General features: G+C 47.8%; 2 protein-coding genes across 3 annotated transcripts in view; one reads left to right on the plus strand and one right to left on the minus strand.

Moving 5' to 3' along the window:
- The window catches only part of DNHD1 (dynein heavy chain domain 1), a 101,123-nt gene that overhangs the window by 73,701 nt on the left and 1,354 nt on the right, over positions 1–26,068 (minus strand). The gene's annotated exons all lie outside the window — the stretch shown is intronic.
- Positions 1–26,068, plus strand: part of LOC116948476 (uncharacterized protein C21orf58-like) — a 30,124-nt gene that overhangs the window by 1,966 nt on the left and 2,090 nt on the right. The window contains exons 2-9 of one of the 2 annotated variants that reach the window (XM_032965182.2): positions 443–587; positions 3,461–3,533; positions 4,580–4,650; positions 15,692–15,943; positions 20,713–20,833; positions 23,094–23,215; positions 24,383–24,624; positions 25,804–25,880. In XM_032965182.2, coding sequence (XP_032821073.2) covers positions 447–587; positions 3,461–3,533; positions 4,580–4,650; positions 15,692–15,943; positions 20,713–20,833; positions 23,094–23,215; positions 24,383–24,624; positions 25,804–25,880 — 1,099 coding nt within the window. In that variant the 5' untranslated portion in view covers positions 443–446. Of the gene's footprint in view, positions 1–442; positions 588–3,460; positions 3,534–4,579; positions 4,651–15,691; positions 15,944–20,712; positions 20,834–23,093; positions 23,216–24,382; positions 24,625–25,798; positions 25,881–26,068 lie in introns of both variants that reach the window. The other variant, XM_032965191.2, reaches the window with a different exon arrangement.

Raw genomic sequence — 26,068 nt, forward strand, 5'->3', positions numbered from 1 at the left:
ATGGCCCTCAACCTGGTGTACATCTAAACACACCTATAAGAGCATAGAAAATCTGGCTAAATTACTGTACATTCCACAATTAATTTTCACACGGTAAACCTAGCACATATGTGGACTGCCTTACACATGTTAATTGGCTTCAGATCATACATTGAACTCCAAATGAGTTGACCAGGAGATGGCAGTACAGACAATGAATTAATTATCCCATCTGTGTGGACCTTTGAGAGTTGTCTTCGTTTGCATGCATTTTCTTCAGCTGCTCAACTTCCCTTACACGTGGAAAACACTAAACACTCAAACATTCCAATGTGGACGATGCTCCTGAATAACAGTTTTAAAGTCACAGGCTTTCCTTGCTAAATAAAGGGCATTATTATGTAAAACGATTATTGCTGTATTAAAACGTTACTCACTTGCATGCTATACACCTGTCGCACAGGTATATGCACCTGGTTGGTGGCACACCTGTGGGAAGCTGGCATTACTCTGACCTGGGAAGCACGCTGAAGCTGAGGGAAGACATGGAGGTGGGAAACTCGATGCTGGACGACATGGCGAGGCTGCAGCTCCGATTCCTCGAGAAGGTGAGGGAAGGGGAACGTGAGGTAAGGTGAGGGAGTGCCTCACCTTACCTCGCGTTTCCCAATGTCAAGTAGGTGCCATACGAACAATAATACAGCTCAATATCAGGAGTCTAATGTGATAGCAGGTTCTGCCCATCAATCAATCCAAGATTTGTAACACGTAAATATTACAAAAAAATCTGAGACGGAAACGCGGGTGGCACAGATACATTTTGTTACTAAACAACAGGAGAGAAAATAAATGTCTTAAGAGCACCGATTGTCACAGCTGCCGAAAGGTTTTTGGAGACCCGGGGGAAAATGCCAGATGAGGCCCGATCCTCGGCCTTTCTGCCCATTTTGAAGCCCCCTTGGACCTGAGGCCCGAAACAAAATGCCCCACCAGCCCTCCTCTCTATGGCCCTGACTGACAGCAGTAGCCTCCATGACACACACACACACATTTGTATTGCTAGGTCCTTGTGAATGATATTGAAACTGGCAGGATATGTAGCCAATGTGGGTCCATGTTGAGTAACCAAGTGGGCCCTTGAGGGATTTTTCAAAGATACAAGCATGCGGCTTCCACTTACTGTCTAAAAGCATAGCGGCAGCGGCTACCCTACTAGGGTTGCTACCTCTCCTGGTTTGACCGGGCGGTCCGTCCATAGGTACTGGTGTAGAGACATACACAATGTACAGACAGCAACAAGAGGCTGGCTTCAATAATGAAAATGACTGTATACACACTTTATATAATTACCCATTAATTCATCCTTTACATTGACCACACTGTTGCAAAACAGCATCATGTGCAAGAGTGAGTCATCGTGTACTAGTACCATAGTCCATAGTTAGTAAACATGCATCCCTGAGTCAATCTACTGCTGGATGCAGGCCTCCCCATGCCGTGGACGGCGTTATGGTTATTTGACCATACTTCACTGGTTATTGGGGGTTGGTGAAGGGCAGGGTGGCCCTGGTCCAGTGAAGATGTCACTCACCGCTGATGTTAGCCATGGCTAGGGATCGAACTCGAACTAGGTTCGTCACGCTAACAAATGCATCACGGCTCCCCAGCGAGAATGTGGATGAGTCATCTGCCACATCCCAGATCGAACCAATGGTCTCAGCAGTGCACCGCTAACATACTAATATGAGCTCATACTCTTTGTTTTTTTCGGTAAAGTCACGTAGGTAAAATAAAAATAAAATAAATGAAAACAACTAAATTAAATCACGACGTTTCGGAGGCAACACAAGCTTCCGTCTTCAGGTGGAACAGTCACGTGATATAGCTATTCTGCTGTGACTGTTCCACCTGAAGACGGAAGCTTGTGTTGCCTCCGAAACGTCGTGATTTAATTTAGTTGTTTTCATTTATTTTATTTTACCTACGTGACTTTACCGGAAAAAAACAAAGAGTATGAATCCTTGCAGTCACGAAAGCTTCAAATCTAGAATTAATATGAGCTCCTCCAGCTGAGATAGGGAGGGTGGGGTGGGAAAATGCTTGACGTAACTTGTCATTAGTTCAATGAGGTCCTGAGGGAGCGCGCCATGCCATATCGACCAGTGCAACAATCGTCGCATGGTTGACCTTTGGTTCGCACGTTCTCAGTCCTACGAATCCCGGCTGCTAATGGCTCACGATCAAAGCAAACATCTAATTCGAGCTTTGATCAATGGTTTGCTCGCAGCTCCGTCCATTGATGTCTTCGCGCGTGACCACGGTAACCGTGATCACAGGAAATCCACGGCCTTGTGGGTGCACACTTAGGGTTGCTCAGCCTGAGAGGCTCACCCAATTACGAATCTCCTCTGTCTGCCCAACTCGACCTGAATGAACAGGTCTGAACCTCCCCCCCCAGGTCAACTGAAACTGACGTGAAATCGAAGGGAAAAAAAACGTGGTCAAACTTATCCTCCATTTCTCACTATAATGATGGTACAATGGTGATAACGATGATAATGGTGGTGGTGGTGATGATGAGGAGGAGGAAGGTAAGGAGGTGGAGAAGGTGGATGAGGATAACTCCAGGAGCCAGACTGAGACCGAGTGAGCCCTATTTGTCAGAGCCCAGCTACCCAGCAGCCAGAGCCCTATTTGTCAGAGCCCAGCTACCCAGCAATCAACTCTTGGCGAGATACCTTGCATGATATTCAGTTGTCAAGGCAAGATTGCAGGAGTGAATATTGAACCCAACACTTAGTTCTGGCTTTAAATGACAGCAACCAACAATGCTCAACTTTATTTCAGACCATATCCAGACATCAATTTTGAAAGTTAATCACAAAACTGTTACTTCAAAACTGCAACGTCACTTGAAGCCATTCAAGTCATACCCCCTCCCTTCTCTGACATCATGGAAAAAAGGTTGAGGGCAGTGTGTGTTGCCATTTGATCTTGGTCTATACAAACGTACATAACACAAGAAGGCTTTCCATGATGGAACCTAGAAAATACGACTACCTCTATGAATATATTATCGATTATTAAAATTAACATTCTACAATAGAACCTGACCACCTGGGTTCGAACCCGGCCCACCTCCAACATCAGTGGCAAGAGTGATATCTGAACTCCGACTAACACGGTTGGCTATGTACGGTGCGAAAGAAGTTCAACATTTAACATGAACTGGTTCTGCTCCCTGACCCTGTCTGTTCCTCTTCACCAACACACAATTCCACACTGACCAACGTGAAGTGTGGTTCAAGTAGCTTTCACGATCAGCACTGTCTGGGGATACCTTAATCCAGCAGTGTATTACGCGAAGAGCTGGAAATTATTGGTGTAAATAACATAACTATTATTGTTCCTAATAACATCAGCTTCACCAATGGCCTATAAGGTTAAATGAAGGATCCCTTGTATATGTCTGTGTGCAAAGAGGTTGGAGCAAGAAGCACAAGATGAGGACGATATTCCTGATGATTCAAGTCGACCCGAAAGCCCAGAGCCAGGTACTGACGTCTGCCCTGTGACAATGCATGGAGCCGATGTGTGCAAGGGCCATCCCGCACTTCTTATTTGGCATTGGAGTCACGTGCATTGTCGCTGAACAGAAGCAGAGTTAAGTTCTGTCAAAGAGGAGTGGTAGCCCTTGATAAAAGTCAGGGCGTCATTTCAGTTGGGTATGTCCGGTCCGGTGACCCAGAAAACATTTCCAACGTTCAGTATACCTCTCGAGATGACTGTGGCTTACTAGGGTAGTGACATAGAATTGGTCACTACGCAGCATGGCGCTGGCTGCTGGCAGGGAAGGGGATCTGCAGCTTGAAGCAGCCCTGCCTGACAGCAGGCCACGTGATAGACCAGAGAGGGATCTAGGGGAAAGGTTACGGAAGGGACACGTCGAGAGCCCGCTAGTAGGTTCCAGAAGGGGGGCGTGGCTGGGGCGGAGCGAGGCCACGCTAACAGGATAAAAGGGGACCCCGAGCGGGAGCTCGGGGCTGTTGTTTGGTATGGGATCCCCGTCGTCGTTGCTGCTGAAGATCGTCGCCATCGCCGCTGTCGTCTCGTGCCTTCGTCGCTGTCGTCTCCATAATTGCGCTGCTAGACGTAGTTGGCTGTCTTAGTTCAGCGCTGTTCGTGTTCAGACGGCTAGCGTCGTGTTGTAGGCTAGCAACCAGTGTAGAGCTGCGTATAAGCGAGATACGGAGAGTGTGTCACAGTGTAGGGTGCTCGGTGTTTAATTAAATAATTGCCTCCAAGAACTTACGTCTCCAAGTCAGTCACAACATTAGCATCGTGCCTACTCTAAAGTTTACCAGCAGTCTGTAAAATATGCCATGAAAATCTTGGATATATCAGTGGAGAGGTAAAGGATTATGTATGTATGTTGAACTTCTTTCGCAACCATACGTAGCCAACCGTGCTAATCGGAGGTGCGGGATGATGATGACGATGATGACGAATGGTGATGATGATGATGACGATTTGTGGCAATGATTATTATCGATGAGGATAATGTGGTTTGTGTTGTTGTTGTTGCCCATGACACGGGCAGGAGCCCCGGTGGCACGAAGGGCACTGCACAGTGCACTACAGCGGCGTTCCGAGCTCCTCCGTGACTTGCGAGTAAGCCCATGTGCATCCCCACTGGCATACCAGCCAGACTTTACACATGCAACACAATACCACGCAGATGTTAGGCATGCAATACAATGCTCCACAGACCTTGAATACATAACGCTGTACTACCCAGACCGTACACTATCACACCACATGTTACACAGGCACAACACAATAGCACCAGGACATTTTATACACAATACAATAGCACGCAAACCTTACATACAATTGCAGCTGCACCTTCCTCAAAATATCGCATCACTCAAAACCTCGCACACAATTCCACAAAAACAAGCCAGACCATACATACATGCCGTCTCACATTCGTCTCTGCCACCCGTACAATACAAAATCATGTCACGCAGTCGGCCCCGTGCACAACTAGAATGCTACTCAGATGCAATGCCAATATTACGTTACTACATACACACTACCTACCACGCAGGGACACTGGGAACAATGACTTATACGAGCTTGTGAATGTAACACAGGTTTTAAGTGTGCTGTCACTCAGCACCAAATGTGTGTATCATGCATATGGTTCGACTGGTCAGCGGAAGAGTTTGCATTAATATTTCTGTACTGTACTACTACGCTCACCACTCACCGTGCCCCATGTTTTCATGGGGAAGCTATTACCTTTAACGTGTATGTATGTACCGTATGTTGAACTTCGTTTGCACCATACGTAGCCAACCGTACTAATCGGAGGCACGGGGGAAGGACAGCACACTAAGCATCGGGCAACCCGGCATAACATTTATTTAAACTGGTCACACGCCGCTGATGAGGCTCACAAAGTTGAGATTTGACCCGAGCTCGCATGCTTGAGCCAACTCCACTGGAAAGCAATCGATCTGGAAGGCATGTAGGCTGCTGGATTCAATGTTATTTTAGTTTTACGTGGAGAAATAGACCATTGTCAATTATTGTACTGTATTAGTTACAATTCACCACTACATCACGTCGCAACACATGTTGTGTAATAAAAAAAATGATGTATTTGTAAATGAATCAATCCACCGTTGGATGAAGGTCCTCCGCATGCTGGTGTCGGTCATTGGGGGTTGATTGAGCATACTTCACCACACTGGTCAGGGCAGCTTGGTTAGAATACCCATCGCTGGTGTTCTAGCCTTGATAAGAAATCGAACTCAAGTCATTGGGTTAACGGTGCGCTCACCGCTGTGAGCGCACTTTCATTTCACCCGTTCTGCTGTTCGTGATTTGAGCAAAAAATTGCAATGAAACAATTAATCGAATTAATTCAAATCAATTCGTATGCTCAGGATACATGCATCAAACCGTGATTGTAAAATATTATATGCAATGAAAAGGCCAACACATTTATTCAATAACGCTACTTTACAACACATTTTGCACAGCGGCCCATCTTATTTGCTATTAAGAAGGGTAATTGCCCGAAACGTTGCTCATATATATTTTTATTTCAAGGCAGTGTTATTGACGAATGTGTTGAGTGTTTTTTGCTGTTATTATTAATTGGTCTTGTGCACAGCTGCCAATGCAGCAGCAGCATCACCCAACAATGTAAGTATAATGTGTTTACCTCTCGAGGCGTTACGTTTAACTAAATGTTAAACAGAATCGATCTTGAAATGGAATGGCCACCACACGAATGTGGACGACTAAAATCGAATGACACGTCCAGTATTGATCACTGCTGTCCATCCCCGGGGCTGGTCGGCAGAGGGCGACTCTCGATCACACAACGGAAGCGTGGAGCCGACGATACTCGCAGAACCATTGATGCCCGCCCTAGGTCGATTCATCGTCGGCGTAAGCACCGGCACATCATCATCAAAATCAGCAATGAACTATCCACTGCTGGATGAGAGCCTTACCACGCGGTGTCGATCATGGTGGTGGGGGGGGGGGAGGGTTTTTTTGCACCATACTTCACCACAGTGGTCATTGCTGGTTGATCCACAAATACGACGAAGGAGACATCACAGCGATGATACAACTCCGGTGCTCCTGACGCGGTTGTCTGGGCTTTACCGCCTGAATGTGAAATTGTAGTCGTTGCTGTGCATCTACATCAGCAGAAGAAGAATAAGAAGTTCCGGTTCATTAAGGAGAGCCCCAAAGCTCGTTCAGATATCACTCACCACTGATGTTCAGCCGTGGCTGGGAATCGAACCTCGGTTTCACGCAAATAACCACTCACTGCCCCACGTGTCGCTGTAAAAGAACAGGACCCTATATCAGTTTCGTTGGCGCCAAGCTTTTGATGTCAAATGTCGCGTCTCTGAGTTGTCACCTGGTTCAACAAAAAAAGACCCTGAAACTCTAACAATCTCGATTTGAAGCTTTCGTGACTGCAGGAATCCATACTCTTTGGTTCTTTCGGTAAAGTCAGCACGTAGGTGTGAGATAAAATAAATCACGACGTTTCGATCGCAACACAAGCGGTCGTCCTCAGGCGGAAAAAAATATAATCCAACAGTCAATTGCTGAACCAGCGACAGGGCTGTTACAACAAGGTTTATATACGTGGCGATGGGCAAGCAAGCGGGGTCTGAGCTGGAAAGCAATTCCATCCACGGACGCAAGCACGCCAGTTGTGTTAATGGGGGAGATTAGGGAGAGAGGGATTAGGGAGGCAGATTAGCATGAATGAGCTTCCGTCGCCGCATAAGAGTATCATGCCCGCATATGCGCACAACAGCAGTGTTAATGAGAGATTAGCACGATGAGAGGTGCAATCCAAAGGACATGTGAGCATGAGAGTGAAATCTAAAGGGCATGTGAGCATGAGAGTGCAATCCAAAGGACATGTGAGCATGAGAGTGCAATCCAAAGGACATGTGAGCATGAGAGTGAAATCTAAAGGGCATTTGAGCATGAGAGTGCAATCCAAAGGACACGCGAGAGATCTCAGAGAGAGGCATGGAGAGAGACACACAGAGAGTCGTAAATAACAGCTGACATAGGCAGGTGGAGTTGTGGTTGTGGCAGCAGTTACATTGGGGAAACGAATCCCTCTCTCGCTAATCTCCCCCATTAACACAACTGGCGTGCTTGGGTCCGGGGGTGGAATTGCTTTCCAGCTCAGACCCCGCTTGCTTGCCCATCGCCACGTATATAAACTTTGTTGTAACAGCTCTCTCGCAGGTTCAGCAGTTTCACTGCTGGATTATATTTTTTCCGCCTGAGGACGACCGCTTGTGTTGCGATCGAAACGTCGTGATTTATTTTATTTTATACCTACGTGACTTTACCGAAAGAACCAAAGAGTGTCTAACAATGGTGATTTGTTACGCGGTATTTGATCAAGTTAACATGTGACATGAAGTTATCGAACATCTAATCAGGTACCTTGATAGTTTATCGGATTACAAGACTTGCATGTACGGTGCTAAGATTACCAAAGCAAGTATTAACCCCCCACAAACACTTGTCCTGTAGGTGGGAGAACAAGTGAAGGATAAGCATATTACAGTACGTAGTATGTTCATCTTGATGCAATAACACAGGTGGTTTTAAAAGTTGGTAACGCTATCCGTAATGTGCTATAACTTAATAATCCGATGTTGGGATTGGGCTTTTATTGCTGTAGGGTAGAAGGCTAGTACAGTGGCAACACGTGTGCCTCATAGCAAGAACTGCCTGGGTTCGATTCCCGACTCGGGCGCTTTTCTGTGTGGAGTTTGTATATTCTCTCCCATGTTCTGCATGAGTTTCCTCTTGGTATCATGCCATAGCTAACAAAAAGCACACACACACATACACACAACGTAACTGGCACCGGTCAAACCACCCCAATGCTGAAACAAATACTGTACCAGCAATTAACTCAACTACATGAGATTACACAGCAGCAACATCAATTCTAGATTTAAAGCTTTCGTGACTGCAAGGATCCTTGGTTCTATTGGGTAAAGTCACGTAGGTAAAAAAATAAAATAACAAAAATCACGACGTTTCGGCCACAACACAAGCGGCCTTCATCAGCTGAAGGGACGAGACTGTCTGGAGGACAGCGCTAGAGTGAAAAAGCCACGCTCAGATCACGACCTTTAAGCTGTGTGAGAAGAACCAAAGCGCCTTGACAAAGGAATTAGCATATAATTTAGCATTGAAATGGCTGAGTGATTAGCTTGTGACTGCTCACAGAAATGGCTATGTTAAAGTTGAAGCATACACATCTGCAAAGGCACCCCTTGACAAAGGGGTGCGTATGCTTTAACTTTAACATAGCCATTTCTGTGACCAGTCACAAGCTAATCACTCAGCCATTTCAATGCTAAATTATATGCTAATTCCTTTGTCAAGGCGCTTTGTTTCTTCTCACACAGCTTAAAGGTCGTGATCTGAGTGTGGCTTTTTTCACTCCAGCGCTGTCCTCCAGACAGTCTCGTCCCTTCACCTGATGAAGGCCGCTTGTGTTGTGGCCGAAACGTTGTGATTTTTGTTATTTTATTTTTTACCTACTTGACTTTACCCAATAGAACCAAAGAGTAAGCAGCAACATCGTCCGCTACTGCGGAAATTCTGCAGGACTCTCCTGAGAATAGGTTTTGTGAGGCTTCCTTGAGTAAACAAATATCATGATATGAATCTTGACTTACAGCTTTCGTGACTGCAGGAATTCATATTCTTTTGGTCTTTCGGTAAAGCCACGTAGATAGAAAAAAATATCATTTTTATTATTTTTTCCTATCTACGTGGCTTTACCGAAAGACCCAAAGAATATCATGATATCGTGATTTATACTCCATTTAGCGCAGTGTTGTTCTTTACTAATTTTCAGAGGGAGGGGGGGGGGGCACTTTCACTGATAATGTGAGGGGCCGCCACACCGCCTGCAAGGTGTGGTGTCATATGCTGTGTATTGTCGGGGGCCAGTGCTAAAGGCCACCAGTGGCCCGCCAGTGGCCCGCCAGTGGCCCGCCAGTGGCCCGCCAGTGGCCCGCCAGTGGCCCGCCAGTGGCCAGCGGGCCTTGCAATAAAGAACACTGCTTTAGCGTCGCACTCCACAGGAGGCGAATTACTTAGTCGACTGACTTTGTAAGCTTAGAGTATACTAAAATCAAGCTACGTAATATTATAACTTTTGAATAAGCCTGCCCCATAGGTGAAACCGTTCCCAAATTCCAAAATGCTGGTTTTCAAATAATTTCTGTTTTATAGATCGACTCGAAAGCTGTATACTTGTGCCAAATTAGAGATTTCTACCTTCTCGAGTAACGCTCGAATTTAAATCAGTTCAATCATGCTCGTAAATATCAGACAAGAACGTGAGTAATTTATGTTTGTCATGTTAAAATTTAAATCAACGACTGTGTGTATTTTATAGCGTGGGCCAAATTCCGGATTGATAGCCAGTTACACCAGTCACACGCGATACGTATTAGACAAAGTTAAAGTGCGGTTGGCGAGTACCTATTGAAGCCGTGTATGTATAAGCATAGACAATAGTTAGCGATTTGTTTGCCAGTTTGTGTCGGAACGCCTGGCAACTCGTGCAAACACCACCGGTGACGCGTGCGTAGGTGTACGCGTGCGCGCGTGCGTGTGTATGTGGGGAGCGGTGGCGCAGTGGTTAGCTCGCTTTTGCTACCAACCCGGCGACCCGAGTTCGATTATTTGAAACGGACCTGGGCTTCCCCAAAGTCGACTCAGCATCAAATGAGTACCTGGTGTGGCGTGTGAAAATCACCACTAGGGAGATAAAGACCTTCTCTAGGCGTTCGCGAAAAGCACTTTCCACAATAAGTCTGGTAAGGCTATCAAGGGAATCTTTGTATTTTGTGTGTGCATAGGTAGGTAGGTGTGCGTGCCGCTGACTGATTTAAGTGGGTGCTGGGTGTGCGTTGAGGTGTATCTGTGTATATGATATCACTGCACAGGCGGAGTGGAGCGGTGGTTAACAATCAGTGGCGATATCAGAACGAATACTTGGTGTGGTGTGTACATATCGCCACTGAAAAGGTCAAATGTTTGCCCGCGGGTGAAGTTGTTCTGGCCACCCCACTCCTTCGTACTTTCGTCGCGGCCTTAAGAGGTCCTTGCTAACAGCACTTGCCCAAACACTCTGGTTGCATATACGGGGGGTCGTTGTCTTTCTGCAGATGTATGTGTGTAGTGTGTACACAGGTGATTGAGGGTCAGTGTAGGTGGGAGGCTCGGTGTTGTCTATAGGTGGGTGCGGGTAGGTGATTGGTAGGCGTGGGTAGGTGGGCGCAGGCTACTGAGTGGGTGGATTCTGCGTGGGTCCAGGTGAAAGCACTTGTGTCATCATGTCTTGGCAGGGCAACACACACGTTGCTGCTACCCTTCGTCAGCTCTGTCGATAAGACAATCGATCGCCATATTATCTAATCAATCACATAGCCAATGATATTTTCCCCCGAGCCGATGATTCAACTGAAGCGCTCCAGTCATTGAACACGACTAAACATTTCGCTTCAACTTCTGCGTACATTTTTGCAGGCGATTTTTTTTCTTTACTTTACATCACTTTAGAACCCTTTTATTCGGTATTGTTTTTCCATCAAATCTTGCCTCCCCCCCCTCCCCGCCGCTGCACAAGGACAATCAAAACCGCGCGGAACCACACAGCAGGTGAGAGAGGGGTAAGAGAGGTTTCCGCCTTACTTGTGCTGATCCTACTGCCTTCGTGATTGCCTTCCGAGGGAGTGATTTTAAGTACGTTCTGCAGAGGGGGGGGGGGGGGGCACTGTGAGAGTGAGGAAGGGCGAGGATAGTGAAGATAGTCTCAAAGGCCGAGCTTCCGTAGGAGTTTGAGGTTTAAGATGAGACGTGGAATGGAGACAAAGTTACGAGGCCAAGAGGCGACGCAAGAGAGAATTTGTAATTAGAAGTACAGCACTCTGTGTTTTACTGCACAATATCTCGGCTGCAGTAAGTTACCTATATTTGATTCAACACGCGGCATGTTAATTAGACCTAAACACCCCGTTAGGCATTTAAAACTAGGCCAGCATGCGTGTGTTACTGTCGCAATAAAATCAGTCCTTTCCTCATGATTAAACATGAATAACGGATACGTATATGCATGGTAACTATGGTTAAACAAGATGTCATATTTTCAAAATACGTAATCTCAGAATGCTTTAATCTGGCAAATGTTACAAAACCCATGTTTTGATCTAATTAAAATTATTGTATATTTTTAGTTTGCGTATTCTCCCTCCCCTTGGTCACGTGGATTTTTCTCCGGGTCCTCCGGTTTTTCCCTCCACATGTGGAATAAAAATGTGTTGAGAGCATTTGGCTACCCTAAATTTCTACATGATGAGCCGCTTCGTTGAGCGTTAATTTGTGGCAAGGTGGGCCTTACCTGGTCAAACAAAAACATGGTTTAGTTCAGTTCAAGGAATGCAATATCTTGATAAGACTTATATGGATGTCTTCATACAGCAGTGGATTCATCATGGCTGCTGATGATGAGGCTTAGAGAGAAACATGTTCGCAGTTTCTAAGACTGGGCATGCAACGCGCCTTGTGGCGGCAGGTTGTCGTACGATGGGCTCTGATATTTGATGACAAGTAATGGAAATGATAAAACAATAACAAAAGAAACATCGCGTGGGCGTCCCGAGACTCTCAAGAGTCTGACAGATATCGAACTGCGACTCACCACGTGCACACTTGCCGTGAATAACGAGTGCATAGGAAACACATCGAAACCTTCACGTGATTACGCCTGTAATAATTGTTGTGCCGTTTGGTGAGATGCAATGAACATGAATGACACTATAAAACTTTAATTATATTAGTGTTATAGAATGTGTAGTAGAACAGCTGTAGTTTGTGAAGATTGCAAGGACCTCGCTGTAAATTCTCCCCCAAAAAAGTGTCCTTTGTCCTGTTAAGGCGGCTGGCTCGTTAAAAAACGACCGTCATCGATTAATGAATGCAGCGCCTCGCATCACTTTTGCTATTGACGGGTGTTCCTGTCACGGTGCTTGGTTTTAATTGAAGGGTCATAGTTTTCATCCTTTAATGAGGCTTTTGGGAAGTGTTGTGGTGAAGACATTTTTCGAAGAAAAGGGGTCCACTGAGTGGAAGATATCGAAGCAAGCGGTAGAGGACCTGTCGCTTTGGAAGAATTTTCGAACATTAAAAGCGAAAGGGCAGCAGCGATTGAAATGGTGGAGGCACGCGGTGTTGTCGTGGCTATCGATCGCGCAGGCGGTGCAACTGCACCGGTGCCCACAGGATGGAGGGGGCCCTGGCACGGGGTTACGAAGGTGGGAAAATTGAACAGGGGGGGGGGGGCTAATATATTCGTCGTACGAGGAGCCATTCCAACTGCGCTTGAATTGGAAAGCACACATGAAGCAGGTGTTATAGGCTGTGTCGGGGCTACGTAGCGCAGCAGAGTGCATTGCTGTACTGCAAATCCCGCCTTCACCAACCCGCACTGGTTAGCCCGGCCTTCAAATCTAAACTAATTGTTTGCTGACGATGCCGCCGCCGCTGCTGCTGCTGCGTTTGCGGTGAAGAAGCACAATTAACAACAACAATAACAACAACAAAACACTCAACACACTCGCTGTGGCGAATGGCCCACACGCCGTGGGGAGGCTCTCATCCAGCAGCGGAATGACAAAGGGCTGTCCATGTGCACAAGCACGGTTGAATACACAATTCGCTTATTAGTTTATCATTCTCACGTTGTGTTACTGACCGTCTTCTGTGTACGGACGGACATATACGCGCTTATCTCCTGAAGTATGTTTTCGCGATTGTATGGCTCTCCGATGTGTGTTCGGCTTGTGCCGCTACGTGGTGTTGTTCGGTACGATGTCCGACGTTTCGCTCCACGTGGCGGGAGCTTTGTTTGGGAACTAAGTTCCTGCCGAAAAACAACAACAACGCGGTACAGCCCGACCATAAAAAAAGACGCGCACCGCGGAGCGAACAAAACACGCGTGTCGTTTTGTCGCACTGCCGCTCCACGCAAACCAGGCGCCCCTCTGGTAAACGATCAGCGCTGCGATAGTGTGTTATTTGATGCACGCGCGCGTGCATCAATTAACATTCCCTCGACGTGGAGCCACGACCACAAAGATCACAGAGGGTTCGCGGTGACCCTGGGGTTGAGGCTCGCGTTTGATGCCCCGTGAGTCACGCGTTCGTGTCCCGCGAGAGGGTCGTCATTCCAGGCACCTCCTGGCGACACCTCTATCATGCGTGCGGCTTTGAGATGGGTGCCTTCCGCTGTCCCGTCGAATTCCCATCGTTGGCTATGTGTTGCCAGTATTGACGTTAATATTCTTAAAAGATGATATGCTTTTAATGCAAACAGTGGTTATTTTTTCTCGACAATCGAAATGCGCGTCAGTGTTTTGCGTGGCTAGGCTGCGTATGGGGAAGTATTTAGAGCAAATCACACGCGAAAAGAACAACATTTTGTACGATGCAGTGTTTTACTCTTTCATTGTTTATGTATGTAACTTGCGATAACGGTGAGCCCTTCTTACGGTCCCATCCGTAGGCCTAAAGGTCAACAGTCATAGATTCACACAATTTCGCAAACCCGAGAAAACATAAAATTGCGTCAAATTTCTATCACAGCAAATAGAGGAATACTGCTCTGGCATTGGACTCGCAAAAAAAAACAATCACGTGCTTATCCATTGCTTTTTCTGCGACGTAATATAATAATTAGAAAAAGTATGACTTTTCATTTACATAGTGTTAATAATACATGTTTTAAAAAAAAATAATAACCGTTAATTTAAAATAAAATATTTTCAGCTAAGCATGGAGAGATGTATGTATGTTGAACTTTTTTCACACCGTACGTAGCAAAGCGTGCTAATCTGAGGTGCGGGGGAAGGACAACAAACTAAACAGTTTGATGCGTGAATAAAGACCAGTTTTTTTTTATATACAGGATCATAGATCGTCCTCAAATGTGTGAAAATAACGAGGGCAAAACTATTTGCTAAATGCGGCTTGACATTTTGACGAGCGCGTGTCGACGTAACATTGACGTAAATTAATAAGTACGGTGTTCTCTGTTGTGAATACACATACAACTTGTATAATAATACTAATTTTAAAACCTTTCACCTTCATCAGGTAATTAACTCGGGTTCTGAGTTCGCTAACCCGATGAGGCGCAACGTAGTTTGAGTTAAATATTGTATGCTGATGTTAAACTCGATCATTGAAAGTTTTAAGTCAGCGGTGGACTTTACCGGTCATAGTTTTAATCAACACATTGGCACGCTATAATTAATATCTCTGTACACGTGACGATCTTGTCGGGTGGTTGACGGTTAATGACAAGTAAATTTTGATTTAAAGCTTTCGTGACTGCAGTAATTCATATTCTTAGCTCTTTCGGTAAAGTCACGTTGAAGGGAAACAATAAAATATAAAAATTGTTTTATATATTTTATTATTTTATTGCTTCCCTTCAACATGACTTTACCAAAAGAGCTAAGAATATATAATATAGGTTAATGACAAGATTTTATTTATCTCCATGAAACCACCACGTGACCTAAAATAAACACAAATATGAATCACGGAGCAAGTGGTTTGTCTAAATCATCATCTTCTCATTCAACAGCCATATAATCTATTAATTGATGGATGAAGGTTTCTCCAAGCCATTGCCACCTCACAGCCTCGCCATACATCACCTCCACCTCGCCCCTGCATATCTGCCGAATCCATCGTGTCAACTCCGCGGTGGGCATCTGCTCGGGCGTGTTCCCTCCTTCTGCTGGCACTCATGTCTCCTCTTCCTGTCTATAGGGGCTTTAAAAATGCTATATAAACGCTGACTTATATGTATGTATGTTGTTGAACTTCTTTCGCGTTGTACGTAGCCGACCGTGCTAATTGGAGGTGCGGGGGGAAGGATGACAAACTAAACACAAAAAGCAGACGTGTCAATCCCTGCGCACGACCCGAGGCCCTCTGTGGAGCTGGGCGAGAGGCTTGGAGTTTGAAGTAATCCACGTGTGTGCGTGCGTTTGTCCGTGCGTGCGTTTGTTCGTGCGTGCGTTTGTTTGTACGTGCACCTGCTGTACAGGAGCACGAGATGCTGCGGGAGATGCCCCGGCCACGCACGTGGGGCGGAGGCTCTGGCTACCGGCGCTACCGCAGCCTGGAGCCGCTGGAGATGCCCTACTCCCAGTTCCATCCGATGGAGGCTCACGAGCATATGGGCTACCACCCTCCACCGCAGCAGCAGCAGCAGCCGCAGCAGCAGCAGATCCTGTACCATCACACGCAGGAGTCGATGCCTCCTGAGCATCAGCAGCCACGCATCATTCACCAAACGGTGAGTGCGTCCGCCGGCTTCTGCCACTGTCTCGGCGGCGAGCGTGCACCGGCTGACCAAATCACTTGGAACGCACACAATCTCATCCGATCTCAGAAGCTAAGTGGAGTTGAACCTGCAGTAGCGGTGCGGTGCAAGTCTAATATATTTGATTGAAGACCAGGCTTACAAGAAGTGACATTATAGGGATGGGGCCTTTGACCAAATCACTTGGGATGCACTCGATCTCAGAAGCTGAGTGGAGTTGAGCCCGGATAAGTGCTTGGATGGGCGACCACCGCACGTAAAAAGCAGGTGTTGTAAGCTGCTGGGTAGCAGAGGGCTGGGTAGCAGAGGGCGGTAAAGCAACCATGCTCCCAACTTTGCCAACCCACACTAACCAGAGTTGTGAAGTATGGTAAAATAATCCACACGACCGGCACGGCGTGGGGGAGGTCTTCATCGAGCAGTGGATTGATAGGGGGCTGTACATGTGGGATAGTTTGAGGCGTATCCGCTCGTATGCATCAGTTATCGTAAGGTGCTTTGGTTCCCTAATCCCGATTTATAAAACATATTCAAAGACCTGGTGTAGAAACTCCAAAACAGGCTTGAGAGTCAGTGAGGCCTTCCTGAGCAAGCAATGGATGTGTTGCTATTACTGTATTCCTGTATTTCTCACAGTTTGCATTGCGTATTTACCAGTTTTACACAACTAATTGTAAACTAAAACTATTTTTATTCATCCAGATAGGGCCCACTGAGCTATATAACTCTTTTTCAGAAGCGACCTGGCCATAAATGATATCTCAACAAAGTGGCTTATCATGTGGAAATCGATAGCAGCCAAATACTTCAAATGCATATTGATTCCAAATTTGGAGGGAAAAACCAGAGGACCCAGACAAAAATCCACGTGACCACGGGGAGAGAGACACGCAAACTCCAAATATACAGGCGTCAGGGTCTGGATCGAACCCATGACCTCCTTCATACCAGGCGAGGTAGTTAACATCTCACCAACGTGGTGCCCAACACTAATGCACAGCAAATAGTTGGCGAATTGATAAACGTGTGTAGAGCTGGGATATCTATTTATATATTCTGTCGGCTCAATTACTCGACTGATAGTATAACAAAAAGGCATTTGGCAGGCTTGACGACTTAATTGGCATAATCAACAGTGGCATGCTAGGCGTGGCCTTTGCAGACAGGATGTATATGTGTATGTTGAACAACTTTCGCACCGTGCGTAGCCAACAGTGCTAATCGGAGGTGCGGGGGAAGGACAACAAACTCAACACAAAAAATCAGTTATAAAGAAATTCGTTTTCAATATAAATTAATTAAAACTGCATAGCTCCAGTGACTGACTTCCTCGTATCGGAAGGAAGAGCATGTGTTGTAATCGACTAAAAAAAAATGTTGTGATTTAATCGACTTGAGGGACTAATTGTCCCAGCTCCCATTCACAGGTAATGGTATTGTGAAAATATACAGATCCCCCGTATAGCCTTAACAGACTTTTGGGCTGGCCAGCACCACACCTGGCCGCCTTTGTCTCCCTAGCGGCGATGTTTACACACAGTTTGAACAGTTTGAACAGTTTATTTAGAATTGCCCTGTGAGCTAAGAAGCTCTTGAATCGGGTTTCATCAACAAAACAGAAAAACTGTAAAATACAAAAAACACGTTTGCAACAGGTCGCATACAAATTATATACATATACATTTTTTAACACCATACCAGGTATTTATTTGAGGCTGAGTCGACCTAGGGGAGGCCCATAACTGGTTCAGATAATCGTCAGCGGTATCGGCCGTGAGCGGGAATCGAACTCAGGTCGCAGGGTTCGTAGCCCAGCACGCTAACCACGACACGGCACGATCCCTCCAGGTACACACTTTCAGATATCATAGTCCACAATAATTGCACACCGAAAATATAGCTGCGTGCAATTTGATAATGACTACAAAGTGGGGCATGTACCATAAAAGCGTTCAACAATACAAAGCCTTACATCTAAACAAAGCAGCACGTAGGAATATACATTCCTTAATATAGGAATACAACGACGGAATCTGCGTCAAGTGAGCGGCTTAGTGCTGGTGAACAGACTCAGAGTCGGCTGTGGGTTATGGGGCTCAGTTTGAAAGAAGAACTCCCCGCGGCTTGTAGCTTCAGCACTCAAAAGGTGTTTTCACACCCCTGACGTTGCCTAGGAGAACGGCGCTTGGCGGAGGGGAGGCTGTGGGGTGGGACGGGTGGGCGGAGGGGGCTCGTACACCTCGGCCACACCTGTATCCCACCTACATCCTTTGTGAAGGCAGTTGCACGCAAGCTGAGCGGGCCTGAGCTGGCTCATGTTTAATCCCCAGACAACGAAATAAGCTCAAGGGGATGAGAAAAAAAGCCATGTTAATCTGGGTGATGTTCTGGGTTTGTTGTTGAATAACGCGTGGTGTCCAACACAAAAACGCACGGGAGAGCTGCCCTGGGGGTGTTGCTTATAGCCCTCACGAAACCTGCCGGACGGTGCATAGCCCTGCGGGAAATTATGTTTTGTCCCAGATGCCAGTTTTGTTACCCGTGGGCTGTAAATGAGATGGTTCGTGCTTTTAGCGTTGAAGTCGGCTAGTGTGCAGGCGCTGGGTGGATTATAGCAACGCGGGATGGTGAGAGATGGTAACAGCGTGGGAAAGCCTTCATCCAGCAGTGGATTGGTCATGGCGAATGATGGGTTTTATGTTCAATCAGCAATTTGTAAGATTTGGGTCCTAATATTTTCTCGGTAACTGGAATGATTGAATTATGTTCGTGGCACTAAGGTGACGGGGAAAGATTGGGAATGAACAGAGGAATATTTTACTTTATTGTCTTTGAGCCAAATGTCTTTTCTCAAAATAAATACACATTTTTCAAGCAGAATCTAATACATTTAACAAATGTCTTTGGTAAAAAAAAATTTGGCCAAGCATTCTGAGCGGGACATTCCCGAAAAATTATTTTGAGATAAAATAGCGAAAGTGTTGCTGGGAAGAGGACAAAATATGTTCTCTATTTATAGAGAAACCACTTGGTCCATGATCCGTATACATTTTTTATTAATTCAGGCCACATGGTGATTTTATGGAAAAAAATCCTATCATTAACCCTCAAGCACCCAACAAGATTGTCACGTTTAGAAACCTCAAAAACGCTGGCTCCCATTTATGTACAAACAAACTGACCGAGGCTGCCACAGTTTGCGCGCAGTACCGACACACACCCGCTCACGTTCGCCCGCCACATTTACTCCTTGGAGAACACAAGTCCGCTTAGGCGTGGGGGAGCCAGCTCTGCGCAGAGCAACACAGCTCTGGGTCAAGAGAGGTGCTCAGGAAGTGTTCGGAATTCACTCCCCGAGTGCCGTGAAGGAGAGAGCTCTTGTGTGTGGCCAGTATTTGCTTGGCCCAGCAATGAGCTGAGAAGGGCTTTGATCTGGAACCACTCAGCTGTGTGACCCAATGTGCAATTTTACTTTTTTTTACCTTTACCAGGAATGGCCCACTGAGCTATGTAGCTGTTTTTTCAGAGGCCACAAATTATATCTCAACTAAGTGGCTTATCACGTTTAAATTTATAGCAGCCGAATACTCTAAACGCATGTTGCTTCTAAATGTGGGGGGAAAGACTGGAGGACCCGGAGAAAAATCCACGCAACCACGGGGAGAACATGCAAACACCAAATATACAGGCATCATCAGAGTCCGGATCGAACTCACGACCTCCTGCATACCAGGCGAGGGAGTTAAGATCTCGCCACCCCAGTGCCAGCGTGGTGGCGGTCATGCTTCAACCAAGACTTTATGCGTGGATGTCTGTGTGTGGGTGGGTGCTTACTTACACTGTGCTAGGGAGTCAAAACAATAACTGAAGTGGATTGTGGTGAGCCAGTGACGGTACGTCTTCTGCTTTTCTACGGCTGATGTAGATGCAGAGCAACAACTACAATTTCACATTCAGGTGGTCAAGCCAGACAACCACGTCATGTCTGACGGTAGTGACCGGTGGATTGCTCGCAACCAACCTGGCGTCCCGAATTCAATAACTGGTCGTGGCTAATATCAACGCTGAGTGCCCCACTCCACCTTCGTCAACCCTCGCTGAGCAGGGTGGTGAAGTATGGACCAACGGTCCTCACCACGCACATTGTGTGGAGGCCTTCATACAGCAGTGGATTGACAGAGGACAGCAAATATTTGTTTTAACGTTGCAAGTGGCTCACGAGTATCTATATATATTTTAAATCGTCATAAACACCGCCCCTTAACAGAAAAATATATCAGGCCGATGTTTGTGGAAACGGCCCTCCTTCATCGCAGAGAAAGAGAGAGGGGACAGACTCATAGTTGTAGATCGCACTTCACACTGAGGGGCTGTGAGAGAGCTGGGAAAGTTTTTCACATTTGTGAGGCGTGATGAGACGATGGCATATACGAAATGTTTAAGAAACGTTTGAGACGAGTACCAGTGTGGACATACCGTATACAGATAAACTTGACTTGTTAGGGGTATGTCGATTATACCATGTGCACCGGTGTAAAACTGCGCATACACTACGCACTACATTGATGGAAGAGTGACTATTCTCTTCCCCCTCTTTGTGAAAGGCATGAAAAGAGTTATTGATTTTTTGCTACCTTTTCTGGACATCGTCTTGAGATGCAGTCGCATGTAGATGCTGCTATTTGTTAACACACACACACTGTCGTGATTGGACATTGCACGTTTGTGGTCGTTGCCCGCAGATGCCCGGACCTCCAGCCACAATCATCCAGCAGCTCCCACCGCAGCAGCCGCTCATCCACCACATCCCAGCCGCCCTTCCGGCACAGGCCCCACCACAACAGCGCGGCAGCATCAAGGAAGGTAGCGGCAAGCTGCACCACCGTTTCGTTATTCCACCCCCTGCCCCCGCCTCCCACCTGCCCCCACCCCTGCCGCTATCCACCAAGGAGGTAAGGGGGGGGGGGTATTAAACCACAGGTCACGTGGGGTCGGGTAATATGTAGGTAATCGCATTCCTTCCAAAAACGTTTGCAGGCTAGCGTGGCAGATTTAGGGTTTGGTGATACCAGGGGTCGGCAACTCCGGCTCCGGAGCCGCGTGTGGCTCTTTAAGGACTGCTTCGTGATGTTATTCTCATGCATTGCGACTCTTGAAATATTGCGGGGTTTTTTTACCGAATTCGATTTTTTTAAATCGTATTGTTATTTTGGTTGCCGACCCCTAGGCTAGACAATAGTCTCCAGTAGAGGGGTTCTCTAAATCTCCCTATCGTGGAGGCCCTTCCGCCAGCAATGGCGTGGAGCGAGCAATTTCAGGGCTGCACCTTCAGCTCTGTGACAAGAAATCCGCGTGAAGAGGGCGACTGCAACCGTTCGCATGCATTGGCCGGATAAAGAAATCGGCAACACCGAAGTTTCTTTCTGGCTCGGGTGGCGGTACAGGCAAGTGAGATGAGGCTGACAACGATGCCGGATTTTTTTTTTTTGGACCCCAAAAAATGTGCGCCAGGCACCCGCCGCGCGTTGTTGGGAATCGTGCCGGTTGTACGCATGAGCGCTCACGACAGCTTCCCCTTCGGGCTATTGTGTTCACCGCTCTTGAGCTTCTGAGTGGCAAACCTCCATCTGGATAATAGCGAGGCGTCTCGTTTATAAGAGGGCACTGTCACAGTGCAAATAGGCTGCAAATACTGAGACTGCTGTGGAGACAGGCGATGCCTCACGACGGACGGGATGTTTGTGCAAGACGTTATCGTGCGCGCGTGGATATGTGCCTGGGGATCGGTACGGTAGCGGTTAGCGGGGCCGCGCTACGAACCCGGCGAGCCGATTTCGATTCCCGCAAACGGCCAACACCAGTGACGATTATCGTAACCGGTCCTGGGCCATCCCTAGGTCGACTCAGCCTCAAATTAGTGCCTGGTGCGACGTGTAAACATCGCCATGAGGGAGACGAAGGCGGCAGGGCGTGGTGTTGGCTACCAACCATCTCGTGTGCCGTTCCGGCTTTCATAGGTGGTCACTAACATGACTTGCCCCAAAAATGTGTTAAGGCTACACGGGGGGATCTTTGGTTGAGTTGGTCATTGTGTCTACTCAGTATTTCTAGGCGAGTGTAACGTGGATACAATTTTTTTTATATTTATAGGTATACGTTTTGTGCATATGCACATGTAGATGTTTACATGCACGTACATGTGCACAGGAGTGGATTTTTTAAAAACAATCATTCGGTAGGGTGTATTTTGTACGATCGTGCACACGCCAGCATCTCTGCATTTCCTGTGAATAAAAAGAGAGCCTCTGGAATGATGCCATACATACAAACCAAGAAACGTAACTTATTGAAACAAAACTTTCCTTGTTACTCAATAGCAAAATGTATTTTCTAAGAACTCATGCCTGATGAGCAACTGTGTTAACGTGTGGCCCACCAATCAGAATATGTATTTATACTGGAGGAATCCGATGAGCTATGAGTGCAAAGTATAGGAAAGGTAAAACAATCACTTTAAAAGATATATATAAAATTAAAACTGAACTTTTTAAAAAATCTTACCAGGTAAAGCCCACTGGAGGTACTAACTTATTTTTTAGAAGCAACCAGGCTCAACCAAGTGGCTTGTCGCGTGCAATTTATAGGTATTCTAAAATAAATTTTGGCCCTCGGTAAAGAAAAGGTTCCCCAGCCCAGTTCCATAACAATCACGTGTAATGATAATTATCACGACGGTATTATCATTATTCGTTACCCTCGTGGATGGCGGCACTGCGCGAGCATAGAGGCACACAAACACTCCGTTGCTGAGCAGCAGAAAAAAAGGACACGTGCGTGGAGTCGCGGCGCATTGCGCAACTCTGCTCTTGAGTAGGAAGCACATCGCTCTCTCCCTGCGTGCTCTCTCTCTGCAAGGCAGCTTTAGCGCTTTTGTTGTGGTGGTCGTCAGCACAAAGCCCATCGGGGATTCCTGTTGGGTCCGTTTATGGCCGAGATCCCCTGTGTTCATTCCTTGAATGCGGTGTAATGGTAAGAAGTGCCCTCGATACACGGGGCTCCACTGAATCACACACAGCGTGTACCTCCTCCTTCACTTCCTCATTCTTCCCTCCCTCTGCCGCAGACATGGTGGAGATGATGATGTTCCAGAACGTGCAGATGCACCAGATAATCATGCACAACATGATGCTCAACGCCTTTCAGCCGCACGGCCTGGGCCCCCCTTCGACACCGACTGCCGCGCAGGTGAGACGGCCGGAGCACGGACGTGGATCTACTCGCTCGCCCGACCGTGCTGCGCGTCTGCGAGAATCGAAACTCGCTCGGCTCGAGTGGGAAAAACTTACATGCTATCGAGTGGCCCTCTGCGAGATGGCGCCCTCCCTGGCATTGCTGAAAACGTATTTCTTTAGAACTGCTCTTTGTGTTTAACTGAGTCGCAGACGTTGTTCTTTAGAGGCAACACTTTTATTGTAACATCAACCCGTTAACACAAAGGGGTAACTGCCCCTTCACCAGATACAGCCTAGGGTGGTGACCACCCAGCAAACTACTCTATACTGAGGAGTTACAGCTACGAAGGGTCAGACCCTCACTCGGGTCCCCGCCCACGTGTTGATGCCTCGTAGGACGTAGAGCTTCCAGCTTGTAGACGTGGAGCTTCAGCTTCTAGACGTGGAGCTTCCAGCTTGTAGACGTGGAGCTTCAGCTTGTAGAATGCAGCGACCCCGGTCCCTCTCAGGGACCCACCTTATATCCCCCCCGGGTCGGGGCCGCTCCGCCCTTGGCCCAGCCTGCCTTCTCGAGCCTTCCAGCTCCCTCTCCATCCCTCTCGAGAGCTCTCCCTGGACACGTGATCCCCCCTAGCCCCCCCCCCACCTGGGGGCCTCTCTGTGGACACTGTAGATCACGTGTCTACGGGGTCAACCAGAGTGCCATGGCCCGGGGCAACCCTGCCCCTGGGCTGACACTCTCCCACTCCCCCTGGTGGGAGCCCGCCACTACACGCTATGCGTGGTGCTCGCGCTATCCCAGCGCTCACCAAGCCCCACTAGGGCTGGTACCACACCCGCCCACGGGGTGCACGCGATGACGGTGCATCGCGTGCCCTGGCCCTCTCAGGCCGGCACCATACAGTGACATCCCCGATGTCCCTACACATACTAGAAAAGCTGTGGCATCGCTATCCACTGAGCCGGCTTTGGCACAGCACCAGGGCAGACAGGCCACAGGCGTTGGGCTATAAAGACAGGGATGGGATTTTGGAGAGGGGAGTGCCCTCATTTCATTCCGTGCACCAGGGCACGTGCCACCCACGCTGCGCCGCTGTAGATTTGCAAAATCGTTCACCAGGGTGCAGGCATTCATCTGCGATCGCTTCCTCGCTTTGTCCCTTCTGTCATCGATGCGCAGGAGCCCGCCGTGCCGGCAATGAGGTTCGACAAGCAGAGGCAGTCGTCGGTCCACCACCACCACTACCCGCCGCCGATGTTGCCGCCGCTGCCCGCGATGCCTCCGATGCCCATGTGGCCGGCGCCACCCATGGCCCCACTGCCACCACCACCACAGCCACCGCCCCGGCCTCCGTCGGCGAATCTCCCACCGATAATCCACCACACGATGGGCGCGACGCGCAATGTGGCCCCGACGCATACGTAAGCACCGCACTGCAACCGCTATCCCAGCGTGGGGAGGAACAGAGGGGACCAGCCCTGACCCCTGGCCCTCGTGCCTGGAGACGATGGTGTGGGCCGTCACAGCCACCCAAACAGTCGGCACGTTTGTTGGAGCGATGGCGCAAATCGGGATTCTTCACCTGGTGGCCCATGGGCTAAAATATGGTCCGCCAAAGGCTCTTGGATTGGGCTGCTGAGCTATGGCCCGTCGACTCATTGCTTGCAGAGTCATGGGTACATAGAGATGAAAGAGGTGTAGACGATGGATAACGATTAATTCCCAATCTGGTTGATTCAAATTGGATATCAATGCATGCGTATGCCTTGTGCGTCCTTTGCACTGCATCCAGTGGTGTAACTATCGAGTGCGCACGTGGTGCAACTGCACCGGTTGCTCATGGGCCAGACGGTCCCAGGCTACACACTGGGGGAGGGAATTGGGGGTCCCATTTTATTATTTGAACCAGGGCCCATGTCAACCACACCGTGCCATTGACTTGACGGAATTCACTATATTGTACCAGTGGCCGTAGTGTTGCCACGAGTGATTATACAAGACACTCGGTTATCAAAGTTCACCATCACAGCGCATCAAAGCGTCAGCTGTGTTTACAGCCCCTTTGCTGCCCGGAAACCAAACAAAAAACGCAGGCTTGTTAAACAAATGCTGCCGGGGATATTGCTCTGGAAAGCCAATAGGCTGATGGACTTTAAAAACCCATTTGCTTCTTTTTGAGTGTCGTTTGTTGCCCCGCCCCCATCACCTCCGATTAGCACGGTTGGCTACCTATGGTGCAAAATAAGTTCAACATATGTACACACATTTAATTTATAATGGAGTTCTGCTTTTGTTTGCTTTTGCCATTTATGCTCCAAAACAACGCGTCCAGGGTGTGTGTACTCGATCAGTGGCGATCCCTGTCGAGTGCCCATAAGGCACCAGCCAGCTGTACAGGATGGACTATTGCGGTAGAAGTCACCGCCGTTCAATGGCTGGTCTTGGCAGAGCATTACACGTGCGTTTGTTGTTTTTAAGTGTAGTAGACGCGAGGCCATCCCACCACCTCCACCACCAAGCGCCACTGGGACTGTAGGTGCCAACGTCAATGGCTGATCTTGGCAGAGCTTTACACGTGCGTGTGTTGTTTTTAAGTGTAGTAGACGCCAGGCCATCCCACCACCTCCACCACCAAGCGCCACTGGGACTGTAGGTGCCAACGTCTTGCCGGCACAAGGTGAGTGACGGGTTAGAGTGGAACAGCTCAAGCAGGCAAGTGACGAGCAACACAGCCAGGATAAAGACAAGACAAAGATCCCCCGTATAGCCTTAGCAGACTATTGGGGCAAAGTGTTGTTGTAGCGAGCACCAATGAAGGCCGCTACTGCACACGAGGGGGGTCGGTGGCCAGCACCACGCCCAGCC

The sequence above is a fragment of the Petromyzon marinus genome, chromosome 2 (assembly GCF_048934315.1).
Source record: "Petromyzon marinus isolate PM22_M1 ecotype Great Lakes invasive population chromosome 2, UKy_Petmar_22M1.pri1.0, whole genome shotgun sequence".
In the NCBI taxonomy this organism is placed as follows: domain Eukaryota; kingdom Metazoa; phylum Chordata; class Hyperoartia; order Petromyzontiformes; family Petromyzontidae; genus Petromyzon; species Petromyzon marinus.